Genomic DNA, 24,048 nt, shown 5'->3' with positions numbered 1-24,048 from the left:
TTTATTCTTGATTTATTTATTTTTCATCTTATTTTGTGTAGAAAAATAAAAAGTAAGATATTTGAGAACAGTGGAATGTTTTATCAGAGCTTTTATTGTAGAAAATTGGAACCAAAACAAAGTTTTTTAATTTTTTTTTGTTTTTAATAAATGCATTTTTTTTTTTTTTTTGGGAAAACCTGATGCGGCCCAGTGTCACCCAGACCCGAGCTCGAAATTATTACGTTTGATTAATGTTCATGTTAAAGGTTAAATAACTGTTAATAGTTATCCTCCCTATCCGTGTGGAAGTGGTAAGTTTTGGGCTATTTAAGTTTTAAGTTTTATTGTAGAAAATCGGAACCAAAGCACTGAAAAAGTTTGTTTATTTTTAATAATTGCGTTTTTTTTTTTTTAAATGTACGTATGTGTCTGATCCCTCACCCCGCATGCACTCGCCGCCGATGCTGCGTTGCCGTTACCCACAGTCGCAGCCCATTTGAATAGACTTGGCTCGCATCGTGCGTTGGCACCGGAGTTCGACTCCTCCAAGCGACATAACTTTTACCACATGTGATTTAAAATAGAACGTTCTCATTCATTCTTTTTTTTATTCCATTTTGGACTCGTAGTAGTTAGAATGTACAATGTAGTTCTATAAGTACTCAATCCCAGTACATAATGTAGTTCTATAAGTACTCAATCCCAGTACATAATGTAGTTCTATAAGTACTCAATCCCAGTACATAATGTAGTTCTATAAGTAATCAATCCCAGTACATAATGTAGTTCTATAAGTAATCAATCCCAGTACATAATGTAGTTCTATAAGTAAACAATCCCAGTACATAATGTAGTTCTATAAGTACTCAATCCCAGTACATAATGTAGTTCTATAAGTAATCAATCCCAGTACATAATGTAGTTCTATAAGTACTCAATCCCAGTACATAATGTAGTTCTATAAGTAAACAATCCCAGTACATAATGTAGTTCTATAAGTAATCAATCCCAGTACATAATGTAGTTCTATAAGTACTCAATCCCAGTACATAATGTAGTTCTATAAGTACTCAATCCCAGTACATAATGTAGTTCTATAAGTAATCAATCCCAGTACATAATGTAGTTCTATAAGTAATCAATCCCAGTACATAATGTAGTTCTATAAGTAAACAATCCCAGTACATAATGTAGTTCTATAAGTACTCAATCCCAGTACATAATATAGTTCTATAAGTAAACAATCCCAGTACATAATGTAGTTCTATAAGTAATCAATCCCAGTACATAATGTAGTTCTATAAGTAAACAATCCCAGTACATAATGTAGTTCTATAAGTACTCAATCCCAGTACATAATGTAGTTCTATAAGTAAACAATCCCAGTACATAATGTAGTTCTATAAGTAATCAATCCCAGTACATAATGTAGTTCTATAAGTAATCAATCCCAGTACATAATGTAGTTCTATAAGTAAACAATCCCAGTACATAATGTAGTTCTATAAGTAATCAATCCCAGTACATAATGTAGTTCTATAAGTAAACAATCCCAGTACATAATGTAGTTCTATAAGTACTCAATCCCAGTACATAATGTAGTTCTATAAGTAATCAATCCCAGTACATAATGTAGTTCTATAAGTACTCAATCCCAGTACATAATGTAGTTCTATAAGTACTCAATCCCAGTACATAATGTAGTTCTATAAGTACTCAATCCCATTGGGTTTAATGATGTATTTTCCCCAATGAAAATCCTGGTATTGTTGATGTTGGCTGTTATTTGTTTCTTTGTGCTGAGTTGATGGCAGACTATTTGTTATTGTCGGTGGGCGGGGGTGGGGGGCGAGGGGTGGGGGGGGGGCGCTGAGAAGTGCAGAGTGGCTCATTCTCGCTAACAATTAGCTTTCTCTCAGCACACAATCTTTTTTGGCTTTGAATGTGCGGAATAAAAGAAGTGATTAAAAATACGTCAGTACGGTGGATTAGTGATGGCCGCACGGAGGATGAGTGGTTAGCATGCAGGGCACACAGTCAGGAGTTAAGATTAAATTAAATTAAATTAAATTAAATTAAATTAAATTAAATTAAATTAAATTAAATTAAATTAGATTAGATTAGATTAGATTAGATTAGACTAGATTAGATTAGATTAGATTAGATTAGATTAGATTTGATTAGATTTGATTAGATTTGATTAGATTAGATTTGATTAGACTAGATTAGATTAAATTAGACTAGATTAGATTAAATTAGACTAGATTAGATTAAATTAGACTAGATCAGAATAAATTAAATTAGATTATTTTAGATTAAAATAGATTATCTTAGATTAATTAGATTAGATTAATTTAGATCATTTTAGATTAATTCAGATCGGATTAATTTAGAGTAATTAGATTATTTTAGATTAATTCGGATTAGATTAATTTAGATTAATTCAGATTAGATTAATTCAGATTAGATTTAATTTATTCATTCAGAGATAGCCGAGGGTGGGATTGAACTCGGGTCTCCTAGCTGTGAGGTCTGCGTGCTAACCACTCGAACACCGTGCAGCCCACATCATCATTATTATTATTATTATTATTATTATTTTTCATTCATTCATTTTCTACCGCTTTTCCTTACGAGGGTCGGAGGGGGGGGTGCTGGAGCCTATCCCAGCTGTCTTCGGGCGTGAGGCGGGGTACACCCTGGACTGGTCGCCAGCCAATCACAGGGCACATATAGACAAACAACCATTCACACTCACAATCATATCTATGGACAATTTGGAGTGGCTATTTAACCTAGCATGTTTTTTTTGGAATGTGGGAAAATTTAATTTAATTTAATTTAATTTAATTTAATTTAATTTTTAAAAAATAAATAAAAACAACTTAAACCATATTAGGAAAGCAGGAAGTGAACAAATGTAACAGTTACTGATTGTAAAAGTACCAGATGGAGGGGTAGGATTTAATAAGCTTTGTGATGATTTCTTAGTGAAACACGGTTATTGACCTTCGACCCCCCCCCCCTCCCCCCCCCACGTCCTGTAGAAAAGCCAAGGTCATGTGCTCCATTCACCTCCGTTTAAGATGGCGTGACTCACACAGCCTTGGCTTTAGCAACACCCCGATGGCGTTGAGTGACATCCGTCTCCGTCGCGGTTTCTGGACCCCCTGACATCCATCCGTCACTTTGACATACGCCGGTAAAGGTAGCTAACGTGACATGACGCGATGGCGTGATTCATATATAGACGACTACCACGTGATACGAACGACTCAAAGGCTGGTTTCCAGTCTTGTGTGCAAACAGGCTAATGCGGCTAACACGGACGGGAATGCTCATGGAGGCAGATCACATGCTTTGGGCGCTTCGTCGCCGCCGCACGCACAGATACCAAACATACACTTAGGAGCTTAAATTGTTGCAGGAAAGGAAAAAGAAAAAAAGGCGGAGCTTACAAATGACGGGAACACGTTGATCCACCTGATGGGACAGGAAGTCGAATGTTTTGGAAAAATCCACAGGGCGGATTCCAGAGTCGGAGGCGGAAGGCCTCGGTGCTCATGCCCTCTATCGAGACCTTGACTGTAATACGACTGGCAACCGAGTCAGCATTATATAATGCATAGAAAAGCGTCTATTGTCCAAACACAAGAGGCCGCTATTAGCTTCAGGGCGCTAAGCAACGTAAACAACATTTCTCACACATAAAACGAGGAACAGGAGGAACACATTCGGAGCAAAATTATGAGTTTATTAAAAAGATGCAGCGATGTAGACAGGACCATATTAAACATCGATTTGCATAAAAGATCCAAGCAAAGATCAGCAAATATTAGCAATATTTTTTACAAGCATAAAGTCAAGATATCATCAAAGCATAAATACCTCAAATAAATACAATCAAACCTAATATAACAAGAACAGGTTGGATTTGTTTATTATATTATAATAATAATAATGTCATAATCTTCTCCAGTGGTCCCTGGTTTTCATTGACCGTTTTCGAAGGTACGCAAAAATAAGAGCGCAGAACAGGAAGTATGGATTAACACTGACTATGGTACCCATTATGTCATTGGATGGTCATATCAACTAATTTAATTTAATTTAATTTAATTTTGATTAATTTAATTTTGTTTAATTTATTAAATTTAGTTTGATTTAATTTTGTTTACTTTAGTTTAATTTTGTTTAATTTATTAAATTAAATTAAATTTAGTTTAATTTAGTTTAGTTTAGTTTAATTTAGTTTAATTTATTAAATTTAGTTTAATTTAATTTAGTTTAGTTTAATTTAGTTTAGTTTAATTTAGTTTAATTTACTAAATTTAATTTAATTTAGTTTAATTTAGTTTACTTTAGTTTAATTTTGTTTAATTTATTAAATTGAATTTAATTTAGTTTAGTTTAGTTTAGTTTAGTTTAGTTTAGTTTAGTTTAGTTTAGTTTAGTTTAGTTTAGTTTAGTTTAGTTTAGTTTAGTTTAGTTTAGTTTAGTTTAGTTTTGTTTAGTTTAGTTTAGTTTTGTTTAGTTTTGTTTAGTTTTGTTTAGTTTAGTTTAATTTAGTTTAATGTAGTTTACTTTAGTTTAATTTTGTTTAATTTATTAAATTAAATTTAATTTAGTTTAATTAAATTTAGTTTAGTTTAGTTTAGTTTAATTTTGTTTAATTTATTAAATTTAATTTAGTTTAGTTTAGTTTAATTTAGTTTAATTTAGTTTAGTTTAATTTAGTTTAATTTAGTTTAATTTACTAAATGTAATTTAATTTAGTTTACTTTAGTTTACTTTAGTTTAATTTTGTTTAATTTATTAAATCTAATTCATTGAATTTAATTTAATTTAGTTTAATTTAATTTAGTTTAATTTAGTTTTGTTTAGTTTAATTTTGTTTAATTTATTAAATTTAGTTTAATTTAGTTTAGTTTAATTTTGTTTAGTTTAATTTAGTTTAATTTAGTTTATTCATTCATTTTTCATTTTCTACCGCTTTTCCTCACGAGGGTCGCAGGGGTGCTGGAGCCTATCCCAGCTGTCTTCGGGCGAGAGGCGAGGTACACCCTGGACTGGTCGCCAGCCAGCCAATCACAGGGCACATATAGACAAACAACCATTCACACTCACATTCATACCTATGGACAATTTGGAGTGGCTAATTAACCTAGCATGTTTTTTTTTTTTGGAATGTGGGAGGAAACCGGAGTACCCGGAGAAAAACCCACGCATGAGATGGAAACCGAGGGTGGAATTGAACCCTTGGTCTCTTAGCTGTGAGGTCTGCGTGCTAACCACTCGAGTCATTGGTGCTGTGGAGGAACACTGGCTCGGCTGTGACAGCACAGTGGGTGGGGAAAGGCTGGCAGGCGGGCTGGGTGTGGAACCCCTGCATAATCCACACACACACACACACACACACACACACACTAAAGCACACGTAACGAAGTAAAGCGGCCAAAACGTTCCCTCCGCATGAATCCGTGGAGTTGTGAGGTCACAGTCAATAAGGGAGTCGTTGTTCAAACAGCCAAGGAGGTGGGCTTCACTTCCGTCTTAAAAAAAAAAAAAAAAAAGTAATACTGAAGACCTTTTCAAAGACCAAAATGTCTGACGTCATGAAGCAGCCAACATCTGGCAACCAGCAAATTCAGTGTTTTATTCTGCATCTTCACGGTTCAAGGAGCCACATGTTCCATAGAACAATTACTTGATCAGAGTGAGACCTGTCTGACTGTGAGACTGGGCCACATCAGGTTTTCCAAAAAAAAACAAAAAAAAATAATATTATTTATGTCTTAAATAACTTATTTACTCTTATTATGTCTGCTATATTGGGTAATACCAATGTAAATGTCATTATAGGGGTGCTATTTCATGTCTACAGGGCTCTAAAATTGTCAAAAATTGTATTTAGGGAGGCGGTAAACAGGTTTCCTGTGCTCTAAATATGAGAATATACCATAAATAAATAGGGAATCCTACTTTTCAGGTTTTCTAAAAATAAAATAAATAAATAAATAAATGCATTTATTAAAAACATTTAAAAAAAAAAAAACTTTGCTTTGGTTGCAATTTTCTACAATAAAAGCTCTGATAAAACATTCCACTGTTCTCAAATATCTTAATTTTTATTTTTACTACTTACCACTTCCACACGGATAGGGAGGATAACTATTAACAGTTATTTAACCTTTAACATGAACATTAATTAAAACGTAATAATTTTTTCCGGGTACATGATACCATCCATATCAAACTCAAATATCTTCATTTTTATTTTTCTGCACAAAATAAGATGAAAAATAAATAAATAAATCAAGAATAAAGAAAATCAATCAATCAAAATAAATAAATATAATAATAATAAAACAAAAAAAAATATTTTTATTTATTATTATTATTATATTATTATTTTATTTTTTTTTACATTAAAATGAACAAAGCATTATTAGAGCCCTGTACACATAACAAAAACACGACTATAGTCACATTTATACTTTTTATTCACAACATATTGCGCAACTGCAGGGTCTTGAGACACATGCTAACTCGCAAACTAGCGCGCTAGCGACCTAAACGGTAGCCTTCGAGTTATTTCCTTTCAACTTAAAACGCCAAAAACTTACCACTTCCACACGGATAGGGAGGATAACTATTAACAATTATTTAACCTTTAACATGAACATGAATCAAACGTAATAATTTTTTCTGGGTACATGATACCATACAGCATCCATATCAAACATTAAACTTTCATATCAAGGCGGGGGAGATGTTCAAAGTGGGGGGGGGGGGCACGGGGGTGTCAGCAAAATAAGACGCATTGAGCTTTAAATTGCTCAGTAATTGTTGAAGTCACCTGGCGTCATCGATCATCCCGACTGCAGCCGTGTGTCGCCCCCCCCCCCCCCCCCCCCCAAAACAGACTGGAAGTGGGCCACGCCTGGCAGAGACTGATGAGGCTACCCATCCCATTCACCCCCCCCACCCTCACCTAGCACCTCCTCCGAGGAAAGACCCTCATTGTTAGGGCGAGTGTTAGCAAATATCCCTGTCACGTTCATAATGCGGAAACACCGATATAGACGACCTAAGCTGTACATCTCATCTTACATCAGGGGTCTCAAACACGCGGCCTGCGGGCCAAATGTGGCCCGCAGGACACTACTTTGAGGCCCCCGCCTTGATATGAAAGTTTAATGTCAGTGCGGCCCGCGCAAGTTTGATATGGATGCTGTATGGCAGGGGTCTCAAACACGCGGCCTGTGGGCCAAATGTGGCACGCAGGACGCTACTTTGAGGCCCCCGCCTTGATATGAAATTTTAATGTTAGTGCGGCCCGCGCAAGTTTGATATGGATGCTGTATGGCAGGGGTCTCAAACACGCGGCCCGCGGGCCAAATGTGGCCCGCAGGAGACTAGTTTAAGGCCCCCGCCTTGATATGAAAGTTTAATGTTAGTGTGGCCCCGCGCAAGTTTGATATGGATGCTGTATGGCAGGGGTCTCAAACACGCGGCCTGCGGGCCAAATGTGGCACGCAGGACGCTACTTTGAGGCCCCCGCCTTGATATGAAAGTTTAATGTCAGTGCGGCCCGTGCAAGTTTGATATGGATGCTGTATGGCAGGGGTCTCAAACACGCGGCCCGCGGGCCAAATGTGGCACGCAGGACGCTACTTTGAGGCCCCCGCCTTGATATGAAAGTTTAATGTTAGTGCGGCCCGCGCAAGTTTGATATGGATGCTGTATGGCAGGGGTCTCAAACACGTGGCCCGTGGGCCAAATGTGGCCCGCAGGAGACTAGTTTGAGGCCCCCGCCTTGATATGAAAGTTTAATGTTAGTGCGGCCCCGCGCAAGTTTGATATGGATGCTGTATGGCAGTGGTCTCAAACACGCGGCCCGCGGGCCAAATGTGGCCCGCAGGAGACTAGTTTGAGGCCCCCGCCTCGATATGACAGTTTAATATTAGTGCGGCCCACGCAAGTTTGATACGGATGCTGTATGGCATCGGTCTCAAACACGCGGCCTGCGGGCCAAATGTGGCACGCAGGACGCTACTTTGAGGCCCCCGCCTTGATATGAAAGTTTAATGTCAGTGCGGCCCCGCGCAAGTTTGATATGGATGCTGTATGGCAGGGGTCTCAAACACGCGGCCCGCGGGCCAAATGTGGCCCGCAGGCACTATTTTGATACAGTATAAATGTGACTATAGTCGTGTTTTGTCATGTCTACAGGGCTCTAATAATGATTTGTTCATTTTAATCGGAAAAAAATAATTTATCTACCCACCAACTATATGTGTTTTTTTAAGTTTTCATTATTATTATTATTATTATATTTATTTATTACTGATTGATTGATTTTCTTTATTCTTGATTTGTTTATTATTATGAGAAATGGTGAAATAGTTGTCATTTTTGGATAGCTTTCTTTCGTCCAGTAAGACGACAGGAAAAAGGCAAGCGTACGGACACGAAGGGGTTAACCACGTTATTCCGGCACGTGGATCTGCACGGTGCTGGTCTCAGTTTCTCCATGGTGCCAGGCCAGATGGCTACCATATGTATCTGAGCGGGTGATCATGGAGCGAAACGTAGCGAGACCAAAAGCTGACATGTGGTGTCAGAATTCCTTTTCCTACTTTATGGAAGCTTGAAATATTCCTGGTCATTCGTGTCCGGCTTCCAGTGGAAGGAATAACGTGTGAAAAGCAAAGAGGGGATCCCATGAAAGAGAAAATGTTGGTTTTGATTATTTTGGTCTGGGAAGTTTTATGTGATGGTGCCACAACCCTGAAGGCCCGAGTCTTGGGGGCGGGTCTTCCTCCTAGTCCTTTCACACTAGCGTCAAAATGTCAATCACTGCTTTCCAATATTTTGTTTTGCCTAAAAGAAAGGTTTCCTCCCACATTCCAAAAAAAAAAACATGCTAGGTTAATTAGCCACTCCAAATTGTCCATAGGTATGAATGTGAGTGTGAATGGTTGTTTGTCTATATGTGCCCTGGGATTGGCTGGCCACCAGTCCAGGGTGTACCCCGCCTCTTGCCCAAAGACGACGACGAATCAAAATATTCATCCTTGCGGGGTTGTATGTTGAATTCCAAATGAACATCCGGCAACTTTTGCCTCATGAGGAAAAGCGGTAAAAAATGAAAAATGAATTAAATTAAATAAAATTAAATAAAATTAAATAAAATTAAATAAAATTAAATAAAATTAAATTGAATTGAATTGAATTGAATTGAATTGAATTCAATTCAATTCAATTCAATTACATAAAATTACATAAAATTACATAAAATTACATAAAATTACATAAAATTACATAAAATTACATAAAATTAAATTAAATTAAATTACATAAAATTGAATTGAATTGAATTGAATTAAATTGAATTAAATTGAATTACATAAAATTTTATTACATAAAATTAAATTACATAAAATTAAATTACATAAAATTGAATTAAATTGAATTAAATTGAATTAAATTGAATTAAATTGAATTACATAAAATTGCATAAAATAAAATTACATAAAATAAAATTACATTAAATAAAATTACATAAAATAAAATTACATTAAATAAAATTACATTAAATAATATTACATTAAATAAAATTACATTAAATAAAATTACATAAAATTAAATTACATAAAATAAATTAAATTACATAAAATAAATTAAATTACATAAAATAAATTACATAAAATAAATTACATAAAATAAATTAAATTACATAAAATAAATTACATAAAATAAATTAAATTACATAAAATAAATTAAATTACATAAAATAAATTAAATTACATAAATTAAATTAAATTAAATTAACAAGGTGATATGACCATCCAATGGGTACCATAGTAAGTGTCAATCCATACTTCCTGTTCTGCGCTCTTATTTTTGTGCACCTTCGACAGCTGTGATAGGCTACTACAGCAATTAGACATGTTCAATCCTCTTAGGAAACGAGATTGCGTCATCGTTGTTTATGCACTTTGATGCAACCCAAAGAATGTGAAAACTAAAAAAAAAAGCAAAAATAGCAAAAAATACACACTGTGGACCAAAAGCTCCTCCTCCCACAATAGAGTGAGGGAACACACAGATGACTTGTGACGGGTGACCGGCGCACAACAAGGGCACAACTATTACGTAATCATGTCCAATCACAGGGAAAACCAGCTTCCCTCTCGGCTGTGAGCGTTATTCCGCCTTTTGTTATTGCTTCAGCGTCAAATAAATAGCAAACATGGACATTTGGAGAGCTATGTACAAAAAAAAAAAAACATCCCTTGCACTCCAGCTAAACGCAACAATGTTTGATGTAATTGCTCATTTAGCACTGAGGGCACTCGAGTAATTAAAGGATATGACTAATGCCGTGAAATGAGATTTTGCTACAAGGGGACGTTTTTTGTCCTCTGGGCCAGAGATGACATCATACGCCGCTGCTTGTAAACACAGGCTGCTTTTAAGCTAAAGCACTCGTGGACATAAAAAAAAAAAAAAAGCACAAACGCCAACCTAGCAAAGTAAAGATGGAGGCAGGGAAAACGTGCAGGGTTCTTATGTCTGCATCACTTTATGTCGGGATGATGGACCTGCGTCGGAATTCCAAATAGGGACGCATAATCCGGCTGCAATCGGGAAAAACTAATAGTGAATAATCAGTCAAAAAGTCGCTTCACTAATGACCTTGACAAACGACCTTTCACTGCATAGCAAAATGTACCGTACATGTTTCACATCAGGATACAAATTATTTAGAGCAGGGGTCTCAAACTCAATTTACCTGGGGGCCACTGGAGCTCGGGACTGGGTGAGACTGGTTTTCCCAAAAAAAAAAAAAAAAAAAAAAAAAAAAACGAAAAAAACGCATTTATTAAAAACAAAAAAATTAAAAAAACTTTGCTTTGGTTCCAATTTTCTACAATAAAAGCTCTGATAAAATATTCCACTGTTCTCAAATATCTTAATTATTATTTTTCTGCACAAAATAAGATGAAAAATAAATAAATCAAGAATAAAGAAAATCAATCAATCAAAATAAATAAATATAATAAATATAATAAATATAATAATAATAATAAAACAGCAAATAATAAAAACTTAAGAAACCACATATAGTTGGTGGGTAGACAAATTATTTTTTTCACATTAAAATTAACAAAGCATTATTAGCATTAGCATTATTATACTTTTTTTTATTTACAACATATTGCGCAACTGCAGGGTCTTGAGACACATGCTAACTAGACCGCTAGCGACCTAAACGATATCCTTCAAGTTATTTCCTTTAAACTTAAATAGCCAAAAACTTACCACTTCCACACGGATAGGGAGGATAACTATTAACAGTTATTTAAGCTTTAACATGAACATTAATTAAAACGTAATATTTTTTTCTGGGTACATGATACCACACAGCAGGGGTCTCAAACTCAATTTACCTGGGGGCCACTGGAGCTTGGGTCTGGGTGAGACTGGGCCGTATCATGTTTTCCAAAAAAAAAAAAAACAACCAAAAAAACGCATTTATTAAAAACAAAAAAATTAAAAAAAACTTCGCTTTGGTTCCAATTTTCTACAATAAAAGCTCTGATAAAACATTCCACTGTTCTCAAATATCTTAATTTTTATTTTTACTACTTACCACTTCCACACGGATAGGGAGGATAACTATTAACAGTTATTTAACCTTTAACATGAACATTAATTAAAACTTAATATTTTTTTCTGGGTACATGATACCATACAGCATCCATATCAAACTTTCATATCAAGGCGGGGGCCTCAAATGAGTGTCCTGCGGACCACATTTGGCCCACGGGCCGCATGTTTGAGACCCCTGTCTAAGTGGTCTCAAGTCAGGTCAAACTCAAGTTAGTCGAGAGCAGCGGTGCATTCGAGGATGCGAGTCCTTCCAAAATAGATTTTAAGTGGAGGGCAGGAGCCCGCACGGAGGAGGTCGGCGTTCCCGCTCTACTGCTCCAGTGAATCCAAACGCTCCAAGCGTGGCGGCTGGCTCGGGAACCACAAATATGGGACCGATCGTATGGCTCATTACCCGATGTACGCTAAACGAACGGCGTATTGGAGTATATAAGCGTAGGAAGGCGAAGGAAATCGGGAGCGCAATCTTCTCCTTGCCGACTTTCCCCGCCCACCACGGGGACTAACGGACTCCCGGAGATCCTTTGAGTGACATTTTAATGGGAGCTCCTGTACGTGTTATTTCTTCTTCAGTGATGATGTCTCGCCAGGAGCGTCCACTCCTCTTATGGAGCGGCGGCGTAAACACTCAATGTCTTCCATTTCAAAATCATAACAGGAATACCAGGAATACTCATTGTTTGATTTGGCGGTGGCGTTTTTGTTTAAATGTTGACCTTTGCATCAATAGATGCAATATTTCTAGCCTTCTTTTCTATTGACGTCCACGTTGAGCAAGTTACTTTAAAAATATGCTAATTAGTTGGATTCCTACTTGAGAAATAAAATATATTTGTGGTTTATTTATGGTTATGGCATTAAAAAAACATTCTAAACAAGTTTCTAAATACATTAAAAAAAAATAAAATAAAAAATAAAAAAATAAATACATTTTTAAAAATTATTAGAGCCCTCTGGACATTTTTTAATTTAATTAATTTAATTTTTTTAATCACCAAAATATTAATTATTAATTATTTTATTATTTATTAATTATTTTTCTTCACAAAATAAGATGAAAAATAAATAAACAAATCAAGAATAAATAAAATCAATCAATCAGTAATAAATAAATAAATATAATAATAATAATAATAATAATAATAATAAAACGGCAAATAATAAAAACTTAAGAAACCACATATAGTTGGTGGGTAGACAAATTATTTTTTTTTTTCACATTAAAATGAACAAAGCATTATTAGCATTAGCATTATTATACTTTTTTTTCATTTACAACATATTGCGCAACTGCAGCGTCTTGAGACACATGCTAACTAGACCGCTAGCGACCTAAACGATATCCTTCAAGTTATTTCCTTTCAACTTAAATAGCCCAAAACTTACCACTTCCACACGGATAGGGAGGATAACTATTAACAGTTATTTAACCTTTAACATGAACATTAATCAAACGTAATAATTTTTTCTGGGTACATGATACCATACAGCAGGGGTCTCAAACTCAATTTACCTGGGGGCCACTGGAGCTAGGGTCTGGGTGAGACTCGGCCGCATCATGTTTTCCAAAAAAAAAAAAAAAACGTATTTATTAAAAACAAAAAAATAAAAAAAAACGTCGCTTTGGTTCCAATTTTCTACAATAAAAGCTCTGATAAAACATTCCACTGTTCTCAAATATCTTAATTTTTATTTTTACTACTTACCACTTCCACACGGATAGGGAGGATAACTATTAACAGTTATTTAACCTTTAACATGAACATGAATCAAACGTAATAATTTTTTCCGGGTACATGATACCATACAGCATCCATATCAAACTTGCGCGGGGCCGCGCTAACATTAAATTTTCATATCAAGGCGGGGGCCTCAAAGTAGTGTCCTGTGGACCACATTTGGCCCGCGGGCCGCGTGTTTGAGACCCCTGCTCTAAAAAGCTTATAAGCGGGTTATTGTGTGTAGCTGCTCTATCGGAGTGCACTGCTATTTCCTTTATAAATTGCGAGGGCAATTAACTCCCCGACGTTCTCCACAAAAAGGACAACGTCGAGAAACAGCAAGATAATAATTTGAAAGGTTGGGCTGAGTGCAAGAGTTTGCTGTTTTGCAATCAGTAAATTGTGTTGGGAATGTCAGCTTTTTCCAGATCGCCGGAGTCAAAAGTGCTGACTTGGTGATCCTAAAGTGCTGCTGTTGCTACAGGAAGCCATCTCAGATAAGACAAAGTCATGCTGAAGGCTATACATTTTTTTTTTCCTTCTTTTTGTCGCCTAATATTTCTTAGCCGCTGACCACAGTGACTTGTAGCGAGACCCCACCCACCGTGGAAAGGTTGTGGTTTGAATCTTAAAGACGCTTTTTCCACGTTTCTGACCTACAAATGTAGTTAGAATGTTCTATTCTGGTGTTCATGAGATCATGATTTCAAGGCGGGGGCCTCAAAATAGTGTCCTGCGGGCCACATTTGGCCCGCGGGCCGCGTGTTTGAGACCCCTGCCATACAGCATCCATATCAAACTTGCGCGGGGCCGCACTAACATTAAACTTTCATATCAAGGCGGGGGCCTCAAAGTAGTGTCCTGCGGGCCACATTTGGCCCACGGGCCGCGTGTTTGAGACCCCTGCCATACAGCATCCATATCAAACTTGCGCAGGGCCGCACTGACATTAAACTTTCATATCAAGGCGGGGGCCTCAAAGTAGTGTCCTGCGGGCCACATTTGGCCCGCGGGCCGCGTGTTTGAGACCCCTGCCATACAGCATCCATATCAAACTTGCGCGGGGCCGCACTAACATTAAACTTTCATATCAAGGCGGGGGGCCTCAAAATAGTGTCTTGCGGGCCACATTTGGCCCGCGGGCCGCGTGTTTGAGACCCCTGCCATACAGCATCCATATCAAACTTGCGCGGGACCGCACTAACATTAAACTTTCATATCATGGCGGGGGGCCTCAAAATAGTGTCCTGCGGACCACATTTGGCCCGCGGGCCGCATGTTTCAGACCCCCGCCATACAGCATCCATATCAAACTTGCGCGGGGCCGCACTAACATTAAACTTTCATATCAAGGCGGGGGGCCTCAAAATAGTGTCTTGCGGGCCACATTTGGCCCGCGGGCCGCGTGTTTGAGACCCCTGCCATACAGCATCCATATCAAACTTGCGCGGGGCCGCACTAACAATAAATTTTCATATCAAGGCGGGGGCCTCAAAGTAGTGTCCTGTGGGCCACATTTGGCCCGCGGGCCGCGTTCTTGAGACCCCTGCCATACAGCATCCATATCAAACTTGCGTGGGCCGCACTAACAATAAATTTTCATATCAAGGCGGGGGCCTCAAAGTAGTGTCCTGCGGGCCACATTTGGCCCGCGGGCCGCGTGTTTGAGACCCCTGCTATACAGCATCCATATCAAACTTGCGCGGGGCCGCACTAACATTAAACTTTCATATCAAGGCGGGGGCCTCAAAGTAGTGTCCTGCGGGCCACATTTGGCCCGCGGGCCGCGTGTTTGTGACCCCCGCCATACAGCATCCATATCAAACTTGCGCGGGGTCGCACTAACATTAAACTTTCATATCAAGGCGGGGGCCTCAAAATAGTGTCCTGCGGACCACATTTGGCCCGCGGGCCGCATGTTTGAGACCCATGGTCTAGTTTATCATACATCTAGACGTGAAAATGAATTAATATGTTCTGTTTAACCTTTTCATTTACGTTTTTTTATTTTTTTTCTCTTCTCGTTTTCTCAGGTGTGCTTTGCTTACCCGAGGGTTTGATTCCGCAGCATCGAGCGGCGGGAAAGAGCGCCGAAGGGAACGCCTACAGCCAGTCGGAACTGCGCTCCATGGAACAGTGCTTACTGGCCACGCGGGTGGGCGGCATCTCGGAGCTCAGTGAGTGACGCGAGTGCGAGTCTGCGTTGCCAAGGTGCCCTTGAGTCGGGCAGTTAAGTCGCTAACACTTCAAGTGGAGCCGAAATTGATGACGGAGAGGTCGATAACGTTGCAGCCAGCCAGGTCCTCAGATCCACCCCGCAATGTTGACGGCTAGGGTGTCCAAAGTGTGGCCTCGGGGGCCATTTCTGGTCCGTAGTTAATTATCTCTCGGTATATTCTACAAATCAGATTAATCAGATTAATTCTGTAGTTTTTTTTCTTTGTCTAAGTCTAAGTCCAAGACAAGACTAAGATACCCACGTGTTCTGGGACTGGTTTTGGGTTTTCATATTGTCGACGACTAAAGCATGTGACGGTGGTTGCCATGACGACGACAGAGCCACTCTTCCCCTTATTGCAAGAAAGCCTGGGTACCGTCTCCGTGATTGTCAAGCTTCTATTTTCAGACAAATGGACTCCATGATGATGATGATGAAGATGATGAAGTTATGACCAAAATATTGTCCCGCTACATTAGTAAATCTGTCTCTAATAACCCCCCCCCCCCCGTGCGTGCGTGTAAATATGCATATTAAGCGGAATGAATCATCAGGAGTTGCTGTGTCATTAAATAGAATCCTTCAGCGCCTCAGCTGATAAATGAAAGCCTTTCCAAGTCTGAATATTAATAATAATAATAATAATAATGTGTTCATTATTTCAATGATAATGAGTTTCAGATGACTTTGCCAATGCGACCTTCACACATAATAACCGAGAGGTAACCTTTATATGAGGGAACGTCTCAGGCCAAACGTGCTCCAAACCATTGACGACGTGATAGACGGATTAATCAGAGACCGTAGACTTGGTGTACTGGTCTACTGGTCTACTGGTCTACTGGTCTACCGGTCTACTGGTCTACCGGTCTACTGGTCTTCATAATCCGTACCAAGAATTAGACAGAAACCAACAAAAGGAAATAACACATATGAATAATCAGAGAGAAACACACTAAGGCTTTCTAAGTTCTGGATTTACGTTACGTGATGATTTGTCACGATGATTTGTCATGGATGGATGGATGGGAGAGTAATAGATGGGTGGATGGATGGATGGATGGATGGGAGAGGGATGGATGGATGGATGGATGGGAGAGGAATGGATGGATGAATGGATGGATGGATGGATGGATGGATGGATGGATGGGAGAGTAATAGATGGGTGGATGGATGGATGGATGGATGGATGGATGGGAGAGTAATAGATGGGTGGATGGATGGATGGATGGATGGATGGGAGAGTAATAGATGGGTGGATGGATGGATGGATGGGAGAGGGATGGATGGATGGATGGATGGATGGATGGATGGGAGAGGAATGGATGGATGGATGGGAGAGGGATGGATGGATGGATGGATGGATGGGAGAGGAATGGATGGATGGATGGATGGATGGGAGAGGGATGGATGGATGGATGGGAGAGGAATGGATGGATGAATGGATGGATGGATGGGCGAGGAATGGATGGATGGATGGGAAAGGAATGGATGGATGGATGGAAGAGGGATGGATGGGAGAGGAATGGATGGATGGGAGAGGGGTGGATTGATGGATGGATGGATGGGAGAGGAATGGATGGATGGATGGATGGATGGGAGAGGAATGGATGGATGGTTGGATAGGAGAGGAATGGATGGATGGATGGGAGAGGGATGGATGGATGGATGGATGGGAGAGGAATGGATGGATGGATGGATGGATGGATGGATGGGAGGGGAACGGATGGATGGATGGATGGATGGGAGGGGAATGGATGGATGGATGGATGGATGGGAGAGGGATGAATGGATGGATGAGAGAGGAATGGATGGATGGATGGATGGATGGATGGATGGATGGGAGAAGAATGGATGGATGGATGGATGGATGGGAGGGGAATGGATGGATGGATGGATGGATGGATGGGAGGGGAATGGATGGATAGATGGGAGAGGGATGAATGGATGGATGGATGAGAGAGGAATGGATGGATGGATGGATGGATGGATGGATGGATGGGAGAAGAATGGATGAATGGGAGAGTGATGGATGGATGGATGGATGGATGGATGGATGGATGGATGGGAGAAGAATGGATGAATGGGAGAGTGATGGATGGATGGATGGATGGATGGATGGATGGGAGAGGAATGGATGGATGGATGGGAGAGGGATGGATTAATGGATGGATGATGGATGGAAGAGGGATGGATGAATGGATGGATGGATGGGAGAGGAATGGATGGATGGATGGATGGAAGAGGGATGGATGAATGGATGGATGGATGGATGGATGGAAGAGGGATGGATGAATGGATGGATGGATAGAAGAGGGATGGATGAATGGATGGATGGATGGATGGAAAAGGGATGGATGAATGGATGGATGGATGGAAGAGGGATGGATGAATGGATGGATGGATGGATGGATGGATGGAAGAGGGATGGATGGATGGATGGATAGAAGAGGGATGGATGGATGAATGGATGGACGGATGGGAGAGGGATGGATTAATGGATGGATGATGGATAGAAGAGGGATGGATGATGGATAGAAGAGGGATGGATGGATGGATAGAAGAGGGAAGGATGAATGGATGGATGAACGGCGCCCTTTATTGAAAATGCCATTCCTCATTTTGAGTGTTATAAAAACGTAGTCATCATCCTACAAAAGCCGGTGTGAAAGTAATACTTCCTGAGTATTTGCAGTCTGTAGTGTTTCCCAGTACGCATCCACCATGTTGACTTTTAATACCACCAAATAACCAAATAACCAAATAACCAAATAACCAGACGTCAGATGGAGGCGGCGGCCTCTCAAAGGAAATTGCTCTGAATGATGATGTTTTTCTTTGGGATGGGATTGTACTGTCAAAAATAATAATATATCAAAAAGTAATAATTTCATGAAAATGTACACGATACTTCAAATGAAGTGTGAAAAGTTACATAGTATTATTTTATCTTTTATTTTTGTATTCCATTATTGACTAATAATAGGCTGTAGTCAACCACCAAGGTTTTGGTCCAAAGTCCAAACCTAAATAAAACCAAAATAAAGCAAAAAAAAAAAAAAATAGTACTACAAAATAAAGGCCTGAAAACCGGAACTAAGGCTTAAAGACTTATTTGTTCATGTTCTTACGACTCTTTTCCTTGTAGGTGACATGGTGTCCAGGGCGATGCACTACCTGCAGCCCCTGTACACCAAGAACCACAGCAACGGGACGCCCATCCACCAGAGGAGCGCCCCCATGCACTGGGCCCCAGAGGCCATCTACACGCTGTGTTACTTCATGCACTGCCCCCGGATGGAGTGGGACAACCCCAACGTGGAACCGTCCAAAGTTACCTTCCAGACTGAGAGGTAAGACGTAAACGTGTATGCTAGCCGCCAACTTTTGTTGTTGTTGTTTTGACTTGCTGGCCAGTGTACTACTTTCAAGAGTATACTAGTTGGTAATAGCCCAGTAAGAACTTCATAGTAAAGTGGATAGGTTCCTATCATTAACAAGTCATGGAGAAACTCAGACAGGAACCCAGACAGGAACTCTGGTTAGCCCTGAACATGAGATGCCCTCCGCTCCCCTCAGCGTACGTATAGCATAGGTACATACGAATACGTATAGCATATAGGTACATACAGATACATATAGGTACATACAGATACATATAGCATATAGGTACATACAGATACATATAGGTACATACAGATACATATAGGTACATACAGATACATATAGCATATAGGTACATACGGATACATATAGCATATAGGTACATACAGATACATATAGCATATAGGTACATACAGATACATATAGGTACATACATATAGCATATAGGTACATACAGATACATATAGGTACATACGGATACATATAGCATATAGGTACATACGGATACATATAGCATATAGGTACATACAGATACATATAGCATATAGGTACATACAGATACATATAGGTACATACAGATACATATAGGTACATACAGATACATACGTATAGCATAGGTACATACAGATACATATAGGTACATACAGATACATATAGCATAGGTACATACAGATACATATAGCATTTAGGTACATACAGATACATATAGGTACATACAGATACATATAGCATTTAGGTACATACAGATACATATAGGTACATACAGATACATATAGGTACATACAGATACATATAGCATATAGGTACATACAGATACATATAGCATATAGGTACATACAGATACATATAGGTACATACATATACATGTAGCATATGTATACTAGGTACATACATATACATATAGCATATACTAGGTACATACAGATACATATAGCATATAGGTACATACAGATACATATAGCTACATACAGATAATATACATATAGGTACATACAGATGCATATAGGTACATACAGATACATATAGCACATACTAGGTATATACATATAGTATATACTAGGTATACATATAGTATATACTAGGTACATACATATACATATAGCATATAGTAGGTACATACAGATACATATAGGTACATACATACACATCTAGCATATACTAGGTACATACAGATGCATATAGGTACATACATATACATACAGCATATACTAGGTACATACATATACATCTACCATATGCTAAGTACATACATATACATATAGGTACATACATATACATACAGCATATACTAGGTACATACATATACATCTAGCATATGCTAGGTACATACATATACATCTACCATATGCTAAGTACATACATATACATGTAGTATATGCTAGGTACATACATATACATGTAGCATATGCTAGGTACATGCATATACATCTAGCATATACTAGGTACATACAGATACATATAGGTACATACATATACATACAGCATCTACTAGGTACATACATATACATCTACCATATGCTAAGTACATACATATACATGTAGCATATGCTAGGTACATGCATATACATGTAGCATATGCTAGGTACATGCATATACATCTAGCATATACTAGGTACATACAGATACATATAGGTACATACAGATACATATAGGTACATACATATACATACAGCATCTACTAGGTACATACATATACATCTACCATATGCTAAGTACATACATATACATGTAGCATATGCTAGGTACATGCATATACATGTAGCATATGCTAGGTACATGCATATACATCTAGCATATACTAGGTACATACAGATACATATAGGTACATACATATACATCTAGCATATACTAGGTACATACATATACATATAGGTACATACAGATACATCTAGCATATACTAGGTACACACAGATACATATAGGTACATACAGATACATCTAGCTAGCATATACTAGGTACATACAGATACATATAGGTACATACAGATACATCTAGCATATGCTAGGTACATACATATACATATAGTAGCATATGCTAGGTCCATACATATACATCTAGCATATGCTAGGTACATACATATACATATAGGTACATACATATACATCTAGGTACATACAGATAGGTCCATACATATACATCTAGCATAGGAGTAGGTGTAGATCCACGGCTAATTCCAGGTTCCGACTCCAGAGCGCTCCTGCACCTCTCTCTTCCCGCTGTGCTTTTATTCCATTTGTCCTTCTCCCGCTGAGGCGCCCCACATGTTCTCCCTGGGAGGGCTTTATAAAAGTAACATATTCCATGCCAATAAAGTCCTCTAAGTGACCCGAGGAGCTGCAGGAAGGAGGCGTAGCGGCAGGAAGGAGGCGTAGCGGCTATTGATTGGCGCCGCGGGAGGAGGAGCATCCCTGGATGTTTTCCATTCTTTCAACGAGGTCCGTGTGACGCGGCTCTCGTTTACCTTAACGATGGATAAATGATACACCGCCAGATCCGTCATTAAATCCCCGGGGAGCTACAAGAATATATAAGAACTATAAATAACATAAATATCTAGCGATATCAAATATGATTGTTGCTGTATGCTTTTGCCTTTGCAAGGAAGAGTGGCTTATGGGAAGAATATGCGTTATTATATTTGTCATCAGTAGTTATGACAGGCGAGAGAAGATGCATATTTGTATGCATAACATGATGTCAGTGCATCAGCGAAGGTCAAATTGCAGCATCATGCATATGCATATGGATATGGATATTCATGCATTCGCTTGGGCTCAGGACCCACGATGTGTCAACACACGATGAGTAGGCAAAGGAAACGGTACGTTTTTTTAGGAATGCTTTTCCGTCCCACAACACGACATCACATGCCACTTCCTGCTTATTATTATTAAAATTATATTTATATTATATTTATATCATTATATAATTTATTATATTTTATAATATATATATGTATTATATATTATATTATATTATTATTATATAATTTATTAAAATTAATAATATTAGTATTATTTTCTATTATCATTATTTGTTGTCATATTATGACGTTTTTTTTCTCCTTATAATCTGACTTTTTTCCTTTTTCATATTTGGACTTTATTCTTGGAAATTTCTGGAATTTTTTTTTCTGTTTTCTTCGGTTTTCCAACCTTTTTTCTTGTACATTTTCTTCATGTAATTATGACCGTCTATTCTCTGAAATATTTGTGGTTTATTATAAAACATTGTATTTTTTATTTAAAAAAATTAATTGAAATAATTAATTCAATTAATTTTTATATAATAATATAAGAATATATAATATTAATTAATATAAAATTATTTTATTAATTGTTTTTGTAATATTATATTATATAACATTAATATTATATAATAATATTAATATTATAATATTATATTATTATATATTTTTCTTTAATATTTCAGTTTCATGGTACAAAAAATGACCTTATTGTTCCTCATAATACTGCAACAGTATTTATTTATTTATAATTTATTCATAATTTATTTATAATTTATTTATTATTTATTTATTATTTATTTATTTATTTATTTATTTATTTATTTATTTATTTATTTATTTATTTATTATTTATTATTTATTATTTATTATTTATTTGTTTGTTTATTTATTAGCATTTATTATTTATTTATTTATTATTTATTCATTTTAATTTTTTTGGTTCATCTTAAAATTTGGAATTTAGAAATTATTTAAATTTCTAAATTATTTCCTTTTGTTGTTTTTTTCTTCTTCTTTCTTTCTTGTGGTGGAACCGATTGTCAAAAGCGGCCATTTTTACGGCGGTCTTAATTCCCCCTCCCTAATTTACGACTGTTCGCTGGCCGTTTCCGGAGCGGATCCCACCCATCCAGAGCGGGGGGATCTGCTGTACTTCAGTTCTTCAATGGAGTCCAAGTGAAATTTCCTCAATGGGTTCTGCTGATGAAGAACATGATGACAAATCTTTCTATCCACAGATTGGATGCTCAGCACCAATTTTCCCACATCAGCATGTCCCCATCTTGGAATTTTAGCCTCTTTGATTGGATATTCCTGGCAGGGGTCATCCTTATGGAACACCTCTATCCCCCCCTACAGGCCCTTCATGGTCCTGCCGCCGTTGATGGAGTGGCTGCGGGTGTCTGTCGCTCACACCGAACACCGGCGGAGCTTCTCCGTGGATAGCGATGATGTTCGGCAGGCTGCTAGGTTGCTGCTTCCTGGAGTGGACTGCGAGCCCCGTCAGCTCCGGTACTGAACACACACACATTCAAAGTTGCCAGATGTTTTGGTTTTACGGTTTGGTGCGTCCGCCCTGCAGAACCGATGACTGCTTCTGCGCTTCAAGGAAACTGGACGCCGCCTCCACTGAGGCCAAGTTCCTGCAGAACTTAGGCTTCCATATGCTCAGCTGTGGACGCACGGACCTGGTGAAGCAGGCCGTGAACCTGCTGGGACCCGATGGCGTCAACGGCATGAGTGAGCAGGTTAGAGACGCAGTTTTTACGACGGCCAAACCGCCCCTGAACGCCTCACAATTTAAATTAAATTAAATTTAATTAAATTTAATTAAATTTAAATAAATTTAATTTAATTTAATTTAATTTAATTTAATTTAATTTAATTTAATTTAATTTAATTTAATTTAATTTAATTTAATTTAATTTAATTTAAAAACAAATAAAACGTAAACTATATTATGGAAAGCAGGAAGTGAACAAATGTAACAGTTAGTGATTGTAAAAGTACCAGATGGAGGGGTAGGATTTACTAAGCTTTGCTTCTTCCTACTCCTTTTGGACATGTGGAACTGGGAACTGATTATGGGATGCACTAATTAAATTAAATTAAATTAAATTAAATTAAATTAAATTAAATTAAATTAAATTAAATTAAATTAAACTAAATTAAATTAAATTAAATTAAATTAAATTAAATTAAATTAAATTAAATTAAATTAAATTAAATTAAATTAAATTAAATTAAATTAAATTAAATTAAAACAAAACATAAACTATATTATGGAAAGCAGGAAGTGAACAAATGTAAC

The 24,048-nt window shown here is 37.7% G+C and overlaps 1 protein-coding gene across 2 annotated transcripts in view; it reads left to right on the top strand.

Annotated features, from left to right (window-relative positions):
* btbd11b (BTB (POZ) domain containing 11b) overlaps positions 1-24,048 on the top strand; it is a 49,470-nt gene that overhangs the window by 10,944 nt on the left and 14,478 nt on the right. For both annotated transcript variants that reach the window (XM_058088147.1, XM_058088146.1), the window contains exons 2-5: positions 15,419-15,562; positions 18,752-18,956; positions 23,097-23,249; positions 23,320-23,485. In XM_058088147.1, the coding sequence (XP_057944130.1) occupies positions 15,419-15,562; positions 18,752-18,956; positions 23,097-23,249; positions 23,320-23,485 (668 nt within the window). The remainder of the gene's footprint in view (positions 1-15,418; positions 15,563-18,751; positions 18,957-23,096; positions 23,250-23,319; positions 23,486-24,048) is intronic.

Source organism: Doryrhamphus excisus, chromosome 11, assembly GCF_030265055.1.
Source record: "Doryrhamphus excisus isolate RoL2022-K1 chromosome 11, RoL_Dexc_1.0, whole genome shotgun sequence".
Taxonomy (NCBI): Eukaryota; Metazoa; Chordata; class Actinopteri; order Syngnathiformes; family Syngnathidae; genus Doryrhamphus; species Doryrhamphus excisus.
The sequence above is the reverse complement of the archived record's forward strand: the minus strand, read 5'-3'. Positions and strand labels throughout refer to the sequence as shown.